General features: G+C 37.6%; 1 protein-coding gene across 1 annotated transcript in view; it reads right to left on the bottom strand.

The window, feature by feature from the left end:
- Window positions 1-5,027, bottom strand: part of hs3st4 (heparan sulfate (glucosamine) 3-O-sulfotransferase 4) — a 77,723-nt gene extending 72,696 nt beyond the window's left edge. Inside the window, exon 1 of the mRNA XM_008415931.2 lies at window positions 3,521-5,027. Within this exon, the coding sequence (XP_008414153.1) occupies window positions 3,521-4,116 (596 nt within the window). The 5' untranslated portion in view covers window positions 4,117-5,027. The remainder of the gene's footprint in view (window positions 1-3,520) is intronic.
- Window positions 5,028-14,743: the final 9,716 nt, after the last annotated feature.

The raw sequence follows: 14,743 nt of genomic DNA, 5'->3' as shown, positions 1-14,743 counted from the left end.
CAGCATGGCTACGAAGTTCTTAACCCTCCTGTTGTCCTCGGGTCAAAATGACCGAGATTTGTATGTGTTTTCCCTATACACAGAAAATGTGGACAACAGTTTTGTCCTCAGTTTTAAGGCATCAGATATGGCTGTGATGCCATGACAAATTTCCTTTAAGGCATGTTTGATGTGTACACCTCTTCTTTTTTTTTTTTTTAAACAAATGAAGATAACATAGTTACTTGATTGGCTGTAAAATGGCACTATGTGCCTGGAAAAAAAACAGAATACCTTATTTTAAGTATTTTATAAAAGGTATTCATGACCTGTTTTTAAGATGATTTATTGGGAAACTTTCGGTTAGTAATCCATGGCTTCCTGTTTTCCTGAAGTCTAAATAGAACAAGACACAGGAGCCTATTTCTTTTTGCCCTTGGCCACTGGGCATGACAAGGACCCACCTTTATCCTGCCACACATACTGAGGAGGATAGTAAATAAGTAAAACCTGCTTCTAAATATTTTTTAATGCCATGCCAGAAAAAAAGGTTCTTTGTCCTACCATCAGATATGCAAAAATGCAGAGTTCTCTAAATGCTACTGGGACTTGATCTGAAACTGTGTGCTCCGGCAGGATGAGACTAAAGTCACTTTCACACTGTTTCCTATTATGCCAGGTATGCATGTTACATGTCTGCATGTGTTAGTTTTTTTTTTTCTAAAAGAACAGATGGTATGCCAAATAACACTCTGAGGAGGACCTGTGATGCTTGTAGCTTGTTTCCTTTCTATATGCACATTTTACCTAGTTTGAATAAACGTCATCTTGACATGTTTCTGAAATACTAGGGCATTGTAATATAAATCTGTTAGTCTCTCGCAGAAAACTTTCAGTGCAAGGAATTGTCAAAGATCCCTCTCCCTATGTGCTTTAACTTTAAATTTCTATAGAAGACAATAACTGGCAAAAAAGGAATTGTAAAAAGGAAATGTGGCAAAAATGATTGTCACTTTTGCAATCCTTAATTTTTCAAAACACTGCATTTTTTGTTCTATACAGAAAGAAAAAAAATACTTTAAAGGTTGTTTTTTTTTAGATAATGCTAATTTAACAAATGAATATTGTCTTTTATTATTATTTTATTTAAATATTTGGAGATAGAACTGTAAGTACAAGAAATATAGGCAAGTCTGGAAACAATATTCTGCCTGCAATGCGCTGCTAAAAACTGGTGTGATACAGCACTTAACCGGACACACATTTTTTTCAAGATATCCCTAACAGGTAGCTTATTCAGACACTGGCTATAGAAAACAATAGCAATTCTAAAGGTTTTCAGTTTTAAAAGTTGTCGTATTTCTTCTGATAATTGTTCACATGTTTTGTTTGTCTCTAATGATGAAACACTTCAAAGCATTAGGTTAGAATTTGAAATATTATTTTTTTTAAAGTTATTTGTGTAGTTACGTCTTGTGTTTTTCTTTCTTTTTTTTTTTTTTGCTTGCTTTATACCACCATTTAAATTAAATTATTCCAAAAATAAAATAAACATAATTAAATAAATAAATATAGTCCATTAATACCAGTTCTCTCTTGAGATGACTAAAACTGGATATGTGTAGGACTGTGTAATGAGATTAAGAAACTGTGCCAAACAAGGTTAGGATTTTGGGTAAAAAAAATACACACACACAAACATACACACATTAAAAACAGCTATAGATGACGTGTTAGGGTCATATTCCCTGTAGTTTATGTATCATCTCCATCAAGATGTGGAGCAGGTGTTACTTAGGCAGTCCTAAATTTATGAATCACACTTTATGAGATCACTGGTCTCATTTAACTACACTGATGTTTCAAACATCTGTAAGTGATCATAATTTCACTTCCATTAAGTGCACATTAGCCAGAGCATTACCAGCTGAGGAGAAAGATGTCACGTAATGCATCATTCGAGGCATGCTTTAGTCAAATTAATTTCTTTATCGATGAAAAAGAAAAGTGGCTTTCTACTTTTTAACCATTTAACTATGTTCCTTGGCAGCTGAAATGAGAAAATAAATCTTGATTTCTTCAGTGTATCCTCTTTTTTTCCCCCATTCTTCTCTGAGAGTTAAATCCTTTGGTGGATGTCCTAAAACCGACAAAGTTGAAAGTGAAATGAATCCTTCTTCACAAAGTTTGGAAGCTCAGGGACCCAAACAGCAACAAGCACATTTGTTATTATTTATGTAAGCACGTCGTCCTCTCGTCTAATGAGCCTTTCACCGTAAGCATAATGAAACAGCTTGCATTAGCACAGGCTAAATGAGCAGCCGAGAGTTCCCGTGTCTATGCAGCAGGATGAAAGCAGATGTTCCACAACCCAAACATAACAAACCAAGTTCTACAAAGGAGCAGAAGGGACTTAGAGTCAGCATCGTTCTCATCAGCTCATTGACTCCATTTGAAGATGTGTGTATGGTAAAAAAAAAAAAACTTGTGAGAACAACACCTAAATGAGCCATGGCCAACCAGCCAGGAATGAGGCCTCAAATTGATTTCCCCCCCCCTTCCACCTATGAATGCATCAGAAATGTACAGCTAATAAACCTGGAGTCAAAGTGAATGTGTTGTCAATGGTTCAAAACTATTTGAGAACCATTTCCAAACATTTAGTCAGCAAGCATGGAACGTGTGTGTTATAAAAGTGTTTAGTTTTTACTTTTTGAATATTCCAGGATGGATATACCAACATAAAAGTAGTTAAATAAAAATAAATAAATAAATCAGATATATGACAACATTTTGTCATAAACGCTCTAGAATAGCTCAAATATTATTAGTGTCAACATTAAGACATCTGAAAATAACCATCGACATTTATTAAAACATCTAAGAAAGCATAATTGTAGAAAACTTTATTCATGGAGCAGAATGAGGGACTTTAAAGTGACACTAACAAATAAAGTACAGGAAAATAAATGTAGTGTGTTTCCACTGGCACTTAAAACCTCTATCTTGTTTTAGAAATTGGTAAAGGCCCTGAGCTTAAAACTAGTCTTGTGTACATTACGTTTAAAGTTAAGCACTAAAAACTAGTCCTGTAATTGACACTTGGGAAAAATTGAGTTCAAAATCTGAATCCTATTTGGACTTCTGATGAGGTCAAACAAATTATTATAGCAAAAACAGGATTTTGGAGAAAAGTTTATTCACTATTATAAAATCAATTGTTTTATAATTTAAGAGAGAAGTCACCAAATAATGTGTAAATCTTTACGATGGATGTTGCATTAAAATGATATTGGAGTCTGCAAAAGTCACTATTCTCCTTTTGGTGCAAGAAATGCAGCTGACACTGCGCACTAAGTTTAAGCCAGATATTGGAAACTAATTTGTGAATCAAACAAAAGGTAATTGTCACCATCAATCATAAGCCAGGTGCCAAAAAAAAAAAAAAAAATACGATTCACAAATCTCATTTGTGGTGATTTTAATTAAATCTGCAAACCATTGTTCGAGCCCCGATAAAAGGTTCGATTGGAGAGCTCACCTGTACCAGTCCAGTCCCTTCTCGTAGTTCCTGTCAAAGAAGTGCGGCTCATTCCCAACGGCTCTCACGTCCGGGTGCACCCTGAGAGCCTCCAGCAGGGCTCGGGTTCCCCCTTTCTTCACCCCGATTATAATGGCTTGGGGAAGTTTCTTCTCCCCGTAATCCGAGGTGCAGTTCACCCTGAGTTCGCTGTCCGTGGTGCTGATCTCCTGGCGCTCCCTCTCCGGCGCGGTGGGGCGAAACGCCGCCGCAGATTTAGTTGGAGATGCCTGCGTCCTAATCCACTCCACTGTCCTTGGTTCGGCCTCATCGTGCTCCCCTACCGTCGGAGCCGCGGTTGTTCTCTCACCCTGCGTGAATTCCGTGAAGACTGGCGAAGCCGAGTAAAGTTTCTCCCTCAGTGTCACAAAAGTTGTATCCTCCGTCACCAGCCTGCCCTGAAACACATAGTTCTCCTGCAGCGGGAACTGCAGCGAGTTGTAGCAGCTCATCAAGCTGTAGAACAAGTAGGTGACGGAAAGGGAGAGGGTGAACATGAATAAGATTTTCCGGGGCACTTTAGAGGTGAAAACCGAAGTGCTGGACCAAAATGCCATCTCTGATAGCAGCGATCCTCTCAAAGAAGTGGCCAGACATGTTTCCACCCCGAGTCTTGCATGGACAAAATCAACAGTAAAAATCAGTCCCCATCAGCGCTGCTCCAGCTAAAAAAGCGCCAGGCTGGACCAGACCACCCTAATCCAACCAAAGCGCATATTTATCAGGACGGCTGAGGGGGGGGGTGGGTGGAGGGGGGAAAGGGTCGTTAAAATTCCGGAGGAATATCACGTCTCTTTTCTTGAGTATTGATTTCTTATTCCAGAGCTGACAGACAATGACACAATTTATTGGACTGAACTTGCATATTTGAGAGACTGAAGGTCTGGCGCCCTTCCAGATGAACAGCCCGGCTTGAAGTGGACAGTGTGCGATAGACGGAATCCTGGCATTTCTTTTATGAAGAAGGGAGAAAGAATAAAAGCAGAGTGTTCAAAGTACAGGCTTCTTTCTATCAGCCGCCGAGTCTGAAGTCCAGTCCCGTCTGCGATGAAAAGAGTGGATTTCCATTCAGACAGAAAACCTACAAATCCACCGAGTCTCTCCAACGTGAAATAAATGAACACAAGAGCATTTGTGCTTCTCTCTATTTACTTTGTGCTGCGGAAAGTCGACAGCCTTTGCACAAAAGCTTACACACTTCCCACTGACTACCAGGCTGCCGCTCGGTGTCCTTACGCCTTCTCACATTGGTAGGATCCTACGATGTGCGCATCGGCTGTGTGAGCTCATCTGAGCTGAGGCACAGTAAAGCCACACAGTACAACTAGTGTGTACACCCACCTTTCCTCGTGTCCGCGCAGAAAACAGCGCTGTAAACGTCAGATTTCCTAATCTGAGGGAGTTTTGTGATGGGAAAAATTCCGCTCATTCCAGTGGCTGCTGGCGGAGATTAGACTCCCGCTGCTGAGATTTCTCAGCGCTTACCATGAGGTGAATTAACTCGGGAGTGTTTGGAGTTCACAATTAAGATCAATCTCAGAAACATCATTTAGATATGTATTTTTTTTCTTCTTTTTTTTAGAGAAAGCTCATGCCTGCACCCTGCTGGTTTTTTATAGAGAATTGCAATAGTTAAAATTACAAAAAAAGTTTTGTTTTACAATGCCGAGTTGAAGTAGATAATGTTATGTTGCCTTGTATTCAGTTTGTGCTTTATCCAATCACTGGATTTTTGAGTCTCATGTTTGCTCATCTACTGACACAAACTGTATAAGTTAAATAAATCACACGTACAGAAAATATTATACACATTATAAAGCAGAAAAGATCGCCGGACATGTTAGCAAAACTAAAAACAATCTCAATGGCATGTTCAAAAGTCTTGTCAAATAAATCAAATAATCATCAAAACCTTATCATACAGAAATTAGATCCTTTTGCACAGTGAGAGGAATTTGTTAAAATCCAATTGATTTCAAAGCTATCTCCATGATTGAGGAGCAATATATATATATTTTTTCCTTATCTCAGTAGTCAATGAGCACCTGGCCCAGTCAATAGGAACAGAGTGTTGGAGCGAAAGATTTAACTTGCTGCATTTTTTTTGTATAAATAAAGACTTTACACATAACGACAGAATGCAAATAATATTTTCATAAATATCTTTCCAGCAAAGCAGAACATCTAGTGCACTAACGACAAAAGTCGAGTCAGAGCTTTGAAGTTTATGGTAGACTGTTTCCAAGATATTTGATTGTAAATACAAACTGTGATTTAAATTACATCTCTGCAAATACAAATACAAAAACATAAGGTACCTAAGAGGCTTTTCAGCAGGGTTGACTGGTAGACAGAGAAAAAACAAACTGTTTTTTAAAAGATTTTTTTTAACCATTTGCTTGATGTCAGACTTTAAGGAGAGAAGATCATCAGTAAAAATGCATCAGTGTTTTCAACCATCCAATCCAAATGAATGGTTTGGATCTCCAAACCATTCATTTGGATTTAGGCATTAATAAACCGTTCCCACCAGACGTCGCACATCCAACATCTAGGTCCTCTGTCGCCATCTTCATAGGCCAGAAGCAGTTTTCCACTTCACTGATCACACGAGAGAAGATCGCAATGGTTGGATATTATTGGACTCAAGCATGTCACATGAACATGGGTAATAAAACAGCAAAGAGAAGTTTTCATTACATCGCATGAAGGTGATGTAATGAGCAAACTTTGCTACGACGCATTGAGCGCCGTTGAGTGTAGCTGGATATTCAGAGGGAACTAACACAAGTCCATTATGTGGCATGGATATACTCTGATCCCTTTATTAGCTGTAATCAAAATTGTGGCGCTAAATGCATATCCATTGCACAAATATTTGTCTACATTCTGCTAATGTAAAATAAAAAAAAAATGTGTTGTTTCCATTAAATAAGAAATTACTTTAAAGTCATAATTGAATATGTATGTTCACATGATAAGTAATCAAAAATTATGGTAGTGACAGATGTAAACAGCTACAGGAGACATGTTCATATTTCAGCCATGGCGCTAGCATTCTACTTATGCAGCATTTGGGGAAATTGTGGTTTTACAGAAGAGCTATGGATTCAATATGTGCAAATGACACACAACTGTACAATTTTTGTGAGAGCTCTGGTGGAGCCAGCTGCACATTGTCCAAAAAAAACAAAAACAAACCATCATCCTCCTACTACTTCCTGTCGTCTTCTTTGTGCTTTGTGCCATTGGCCACATCCGGCTGTTGATTACGGCACTCCTGTGATGGAAAAAAAAAAGTGTTTCCGTTGCAGTTAGTTGAGATACATCTCTTTTGATAGAGCCACAAAAAACACCTCATCCTAATGCAACAACTTTTTATTGAGAAAGTTTTCTAAATTGCCATGTTTTCATTTAGCGAATTTATTTTTGTAATTCCAATTTGTGGAATTCTATCATAAATGAAAACGCAATTTATAGAGTGTTGAGCAAATTGTTATAAAATATGTACTTTGTAGTTTGTAGGTAAACCTGCAGACTGTACGACAAATCCATTTCCACAAAGTATGAAACGTAACTATACAATCTTGATGTGCAAATGTAAAAATATGCATTTTTTTCTTGCTGCATACCTGCACTTCAACAATAACAAAAAAAAATCTAACATTCAGAGTTGCTGATGTACTTCAGCACACATGAGCACTTAACATAACATAGTGTGATTGTAAATATGTGACCATATTTACAATCACACTATGTTAACAAACAATACTTGCTAAAATGTACATTCCATTTGCTTTTTATGTCACACTTGCACGTAGTACAGATGGGGACAGTAGACGGCACATTCTTGTCGATACTCAGGCCTACATGTTGTTACTAATACTTCTTTTGCTATTTCTGGAGTTTACGCTTACAATCAGCCCAACAGAAAGATCCTTTCGGGACACGGATCAACTTTATCCACTTAAAATGCAACTACACATGCAGACAATCCTTATTGACACAGCCAGTCACATCATCATTCTCCTCATTGCTGTCAGAAAAACACAAATGACTTGTTGACTATTTCATAAGTTCTACTTTTGCTAGACACTGAACTGATTCTCTTGAAGATTAGAAAAAGCCTGAAGAAAAAAAAATGCTGCTTCTATGTGATACTGTTTCCTATCAAGATGGTGCATCTCTGGGAGATAGCTTACTTCTGGTTTGGTTTTGTGGGGGCTATGAATAGTGACAAATGTTAGGTTTAAAATTGGGTATAGTTGGAGTTTGGCATGCTCCAACTAGTCTTCCAAAATACTCCAGAATAACAAAATATCTTAAAGTGTTTTAAAATAATCCTCTTGGAGCTAAGGCGATTAACGGGGAGCATAAAACGGAAATTAGTGTTTAGTTTAGATTACACTATGTTAAGATTGTTGATTTATAACACAAATAAGAGTGTGCTGTGATATTCTGATATCAGAATGAGAGGTCAAGGGGAATGTTAAGTTTTCCTCTGTAAATATCAAAGAAAGCAGTTATGTATTCTGCGTCATGTCGCTGCTTTGGCACATCATACTCTAAACGTATTACACATTTATGGGCACTGACTGTAATTACTGCCTGGAATATTCAGTGGACCTCAACTTGTACACCCTGTTCCCACAATATGGCGATCTAAAATTGCATGTCACCCACATGCCTCCCTGGGTTAGTGAATCTAATTCATCACACACCAGGAGAGTCATTGTCACAATAAGTAATCAGTCACAAATAATTTGCAGGGCCTGGTTGTCTGGACAAAAAAAGCTGCTGGGGGTTTTAAACTGTGTTGGGAAAGAGGAAATATTTATACGAACTTGCTGCTTGATTACATTTGTCAGTTCTAAATGCCTGTTACTTACTGGGGATGCATAAAAGGGATGGTGCGAAAATCCTTGATATCTCTGACAAAGTCAGTGTACTGCCATTGCACGTTGGCATTCAACAAGTCTTAATACTCCAACTGAATGAGAAAGCCTGTTGCTATTCAGGTTTTCATACAGAGGTGAAGAAAATAGTATCACTGCAAACCTTTCTGTGCCTCATTCTTGTGCTCAGGTTGAAGGAGGTGATGTTTAAAATCTAAAACTAGTATTTTTACTACAAGTAAGATCCTTTTTGGAAGCAATATCAAGAAGTTATCAAATAATGCTGATGCCTAATTTATACAGAAATTGAAATGAAATATGGGCTAAAAGAATGCCAATTAAACTTCATCTAATATTAAAAAATATATCAAGCAAAATTAAATGTGTTAAAAACAGTTGTTTATATGTGATCACCAGTGTTTCCGTGAAGAGTAACTTTAATCTTTTGCTGAATAAAAACAAAGCAACATTCTCTAAAAAAAAAATAAAATCTGAAAAAGTCCGTTCTGAATCTCTGTTCCAACTCCATTTCTCAGTTCGAAACATCTCGTGCGTGACAAACAAGAGCCTTCCGTAGCAATGCAGGTGATTGGGTGAGTGGGAGGAGAGCACGGGCAAGTGTTTGGAGCACAATGGTTCCTGGATGTTTTGCTGTCAAGAGAGCGTAGGAGAGCTCAATGAGTTTGTTGAAATTGTTGTATTCGCAAATTGCCACTTGGTGAAGCAGAGAGCTCTCTAACACCAACTGCCACGTTTGTAAGGTCCCGGCGTTTTCCGACTACCTGTCTAAGAGCCACACAGACACAGTTTTTTTGTGAGCATGCTCAGACAGCCGTGACATAAAGCAGCTAAAGCAGAATGTCTCAGTTTAACAGTGGGAATTAGCTTTATTAAGATGGCTTCTCCTCCTCCCCACTGATGATAAATTACTATCCAAGCACGAGAGACAATATATTGAGCTGTTTGATCTTCCCTTTGTTGCGCCTGTTATCTCAGCCATTCATAAATCGCTCAGACATTGTGCTGCCCCCATGGATGCTTTGTGATGAGATAGTGTCTATTTGCGTTAACAAATAAGCAGTCACTCAAGAAAAAATGTGTTCAATGAGGATGAGGTGGGGCCCGACAGCTCTGTTGCATAAGATTCAGTAGGTCGAGCTTAAAGGCCAATGTCAAATTTACCTTCAGGCAACAGGTCTTCATAGGATTAAATGATTTAATGTTATTTAAATCAATTTTTAAAAAGTGCTGCTTCAAATATAGATAAACAGCGCTGGTTAAATTTATTGGCACCCTCAGTGAAGTTGTATTAAGACCCTTAGGTATTTGTATTGTTTATTGCAGTAGAATCCAGGCTTTTAATTTGAGTACACTTGATAGAGTGGGGGGGGGAATCCAGTGATTGAAACTGAAATCATGGTGCAATTATTGGTGCCTCTAATAATTCAAAGCAAAATACTACTTTTCTACTTAAACATTTTACAAATTTCACAGAGAGGATTATTTACAAATTTTTTCAGAGGATCCAGGGGAACAGCTGCTTTTTGGTTTACTGGTAAAGTCCACATGATTTTTATTTTAAATGTTCTGGTAATTTAAGAAGTTTCAGATTATAATTTTAAGCATCCAACATACTGAGGTGAGTGAAGCTTTGCAATAGCTTAGAGTGAGAACAACATCATTCAATATAATATGGCACAGATTAGTCACTACAATGCAGTAAGTTAAAAGTAAAAGATCGGGTTTTAACTTTGAACCTCACGAGGCACTGTACCCGCAACTTGAATTAACATTAAATCAAATGTCTTGATTGCTATGTGGTTATAGAAATCCATCTTCATTTAGAATATAAGAAATGTGTCTGTTCTTTCCTGATAATATTATCTAGTTTGTTAAGCAGATTTATTTACCTGGTTTGTTGGAAATATAACAAGGCAGTAATCTTCAATAGGTTGTAATTGTTCAATATAGGAAATTCATTGATCCTCATATTTTAATGAACCCACTGTTTAATTTGACCAAAATAAATGAACTGAAAACATATTGTATGGAGTCTTTCAGCCGCGCACATCTTTTGGTCAGCAGTTCTGTTGTGGGAATTAAACTTGGTTATCCTGAAGGTAATTAGCATCTTAAACAACAGGCACACGCTCATTGATATGCTAATGAAGTATTAATGTGAGAACAGATTTCCTTCATGATGTGATTCTGCTTCAGAATGCATAACACAGAGGAGTTTGGAGAAATCATAAACCCCTAAGACTGTAACTCAATTTCTGTCCAAATTTGTAGAATTCAACAAACATGATGTTCCTATGCTGTCTGTGAAACACATCAGCCCTGAGGCACCCTCTCAATATAGTTACTGCTCAGGAGCTGCTGCAGCACCTGTGAGATTTGGGTCTTCTGCTATGAAATGACCTGATTCTGAACTCTGATGGAATTGAGACAAACAGACACTGTGTGCATCCTTTAGCAGGTACAGACATACTGACACCTTAATCAATTATTTAAGTCATTAACTAAAGCTAAAAAGCAATCACCTGGTGTGCAAAAAAAATAAATGTCTAGAGCAATCACATTGAGTTGGTGCTGACCATCTCTATACCTGTGAAAAATTAATTGTTAAGGGACTTTGTCCAGTAATGCAATTGAACATAGAAAACAACAATAAAGGTACACAGGTCTATGAGCTGCAAAACACAACAATCCTCAGACTAAGAAATGACGAATCAATAAGACCGTGTTATTTATTTTCTCTCTTTTCATTGCACCCTCTGAATTGCTCATAGGCTTTATAGTCACATATAAAGGTGTCTGCACGTTTTAGTCTTGCGAAGAAATGTACAATGTGAAAAACAAACTGAAATACACAGCAGAAATATAAAGCATATTGCGCTCTTTCGGATTATGTTAGCTTTAGCTGTCTTCATTTAATCGTGAAAACAGAATCCGTGTGGAAAATGCTTCTCAGTATCACCTAAAAGCATATTCCCATTTGTCTTTCTGCAGAATGGATGCATGAAAGAACAATTTATTTAATTTTATGTGTTGAGAAACACCCTGGAAAAAATGTTAAATTATCATTTATAGTATTATTAAGCAGAGCAACAAAGAGCAAGGACTGCTACACAGCTGAGAATAGGAATTTCATTTAAGCCAACCAAAATAAAATGCCTTGGGCATTTTGCCAGTTTGGACACTCCTTGTCCATGTTTTACTGACAAAAATCTCTGGTGAAATCATTTAGTTCTTTTTTCGTTCACTGGTATACAAATCATACAAACAAGAATCTGGTTAATGTTTATATTCATGCAAGACACGGAAAAAATGGGGCAAGCAAAGTCATGAATTCTATCTATCTAGAGACAGGAAGCCTCAGGGTTTACACATAAACAGAGCCAAGATGTAAACACATAAATATAATGTGTGAATACATGACTTAGTTTGATGTTGTATGCTGGAGCTTGGTCTGATGCATTTTGATGTTTTTAATGATGTCTATTGGCAGGATTTTCTTAATACATGCTATATCACACTGTGGTCACATTATGGGGTTCAAGGAAAGATGATGTGTTAATATTTACAATATATGTAATCATATGTTTGTGATGACAATTTCTAGAGTCTGGTCTATCCTAAATAATTCAAATAATATAATAGGTTTTATGTTCAGTTACAAAAAACCCTTCCTTGAAAATAAATGCAATGAGTGACATCCGGAGAAAATGTATCATTTAGTTTCATAAACTAAATATTTAGTTGGTAAGCTGAATTTTTAGCTCTCCAATTAAATATTTAGCTTGAAACTGTGACATTTATGAACGATGAATAACATGGAGAAAGTATGACTTTGGAAAAGTAACCCTCATCTTTTTAGATGACAGGCTAAGTAACCCAAATAGTTACTGTTATATTTTTATTGTGTAACTTTATGAACAACATCCCATGGATGCAAAATTGCTTTCAATGTATGAAAGATAAAAGATCAATGCAGGTCCAGCTGCCAAGAACTTAGAAATGTATTTCCCATGTTAGCCAAGTGGTTATAGAATCAGGAACATGTCTATTTATGAGTACCAACAAAACGCTGTGTGTAACATTCATGATTCACATCCCGCGCTGTTGCAGCGATATTGTCTTCCTTGTTTTTAAGTGGCTGGAGGGTCAATGCGGAGGTGAAATGATAGATACTATCCTTTACCTGATCAATAATTCTGCCTTCTTCCAGTGTTGCTCTGGCTGCCACACTGTAGACTAATTAGATGATAAAAAGTGATGGATGTGTATTAAATTCAGGAGGCCCTTAAGAGAAATCCTGTGGGCATTGTCCAATTTTCAGCCGACCTTTTGATCCAGCATGTTACTGCGATGCAGTCTGATCAGTTTTCGAGGGGCTGTTGTAAAAATTACAGGTAGACAGAAGAAATGAGGAAAACAGCATAAACAACTATTGATTTACAACAGATATTTCTGCATAGGTCACAGTGGCTTTGCTTCATTAAAAGAGACAAATTATTTTTTTCCCCCCCAAGTGTTATGTCAGAGATACCAATAAGTTATATGAATAAAAAGAAAACTCTGATAATGTTTTATCAAAGCAGAACGATCAGTTTCCCATTTAGTTTGAAAAAGGAACACTGTATAGAACATGAATGGTCCTAATAATATTACAATATTAGTAAGTAATGCAAAGAAACATTCTTTAAAAAGCCTTAAGATTTTGAATCAAAGACGGTTGTTTTTTCTAATATGGAGAAAAGTATTACTTCCTTTTTTTATGAGCATGACAAAACAATATTCAGGGCCCAGAAGCAAAAGCTAATTCTCAGATTTTCAACTCCATATTTTTCTCCCTAAACATTCACTACCCTAGTGTTTTTTGATAGAAAATGGAATCCATGGGATTGAAAAAAATTAAATAAAGATATTTGATTTGTATTTGGGCTTTTAAAATACAATAAACCAGTTTTCCCTAAATAAGAGCAGCTAAAGTCAAAGTAAACTTGGAAGATAGTGGTGGTGTCTTTCTTTGTAATGTTTAAAGAGGACTTAGTGTTTTCTTCCCATTTTCTCAAATTGTTTGCTCATGCCTTTTGATTGCACGCTCCTCTTTGCCGTCCTCCCGTCGCGGCAGTGTGTTATCTTCAGAGTGTTGATGTTAGACTGATGCAACACTTGGCCTGCTGTGCTTTGTGCTTTTTTCTTTAAACATGCCGGAGCACAGTCAGATAATAGGGTACAATTAGGGCAGAGGTGAAAATGTTCGGTGGGAAGCATCATCACAGAAAAAGCAACTTCTCAAATGACTTTCATTTGAGTCTGGTCTAAGAGTCACTTTTCTCTAATGATCTATCAATTGAGTGTCCCAAGCTAATGACTTTCTCTTGCACGTTGTGCAGTGTGTGTCCTCGTTCCAGCAGTAATGTCCTCTTTGACATTGTTTTAAGGACTCTCTCTTTTACTAAAGTGATGCAGTTGGAACTTGGGCTGATCTGCATGGAACTCTGTCTGTGGACCAGAGGCCTTCTCCTGAGTCGTTGTTTCTGCGTTAGCAGTGTCCCCCCGGTGCCTCCCAGGTGTGGCTCTCTCAGCATAATTAAGGTGGGATCTGCCAGGGCTTCTGGGCCAGGGTCATTCATCAACTGGATCACCCGTAAGATTAATGCGCTCTTGCTGCAGCGCTCCAATGGATTGCTGCCACTTGCTGAGATCATTAGCGTTGGCCTCCGTATGACTGCGGCGGGCTCCACTCAGTGTATGGAAAGATTTGCAGCTTTGCATACTAAATGAACAGTCCATCATTGCCTAATTAAGGGATTATTGGAGACACTTGTGTCCAGTCCCCCGGACAGTAAACCATAACTGAAGGGCAAACTAGATAGATTAGCTCCACCTGCTTGGTAGCAAAGTGCAAAGTAATGAAACTGCTGACAAGAGTAAGCTCAAAGGGAGGGAGTGTGTCATCGCACAGCATGTAAATCCCAAGGGAACTTAAATTAATAACTCATGCTTTCATTGCATACGGAGCGAAAGCTAAAGTATTTTTGCCAGCTTTCACCGATTGTGCTTAAAATTAAGTGTTACTTGTACTACTAGCGGTAGGTAGATAGTTTGTAGGACTTGGTTAAAAGTCTGATACAAGTACAACGTGAGTATTTAATGTATGCTCAAACTTTGCTTTTGACTTTATGTCTTGTGGTTTCCAATGTCACATATGATGGCTCTTTCACATTTGCTTAGATGTGTCACAGTCCTTGAGTTTAACCTATTTTCCAGCTGTCCTTTA

Source organism: Poecilia reticulata, linkage group LG8 (genome assembly GCF_000633615.1).
Source record: "Poecilia reticulata strain Guanapo linkage group LG8, Guppy_female_1.0+MT, whole genome shotgun sequence".
In the NCBI taxonomy this organism is placed as follows: Eukaryota; Metazoa; Chordata; class Actinopteri; order Cyprinodontiformes; family Poeciliidae; genus Poecilia; species Poecilia reticulata.
Note: the sequence above shows the minus strand (reverse complement) of the source record. Positions and strands in the feature narration are given on the sequence as shown.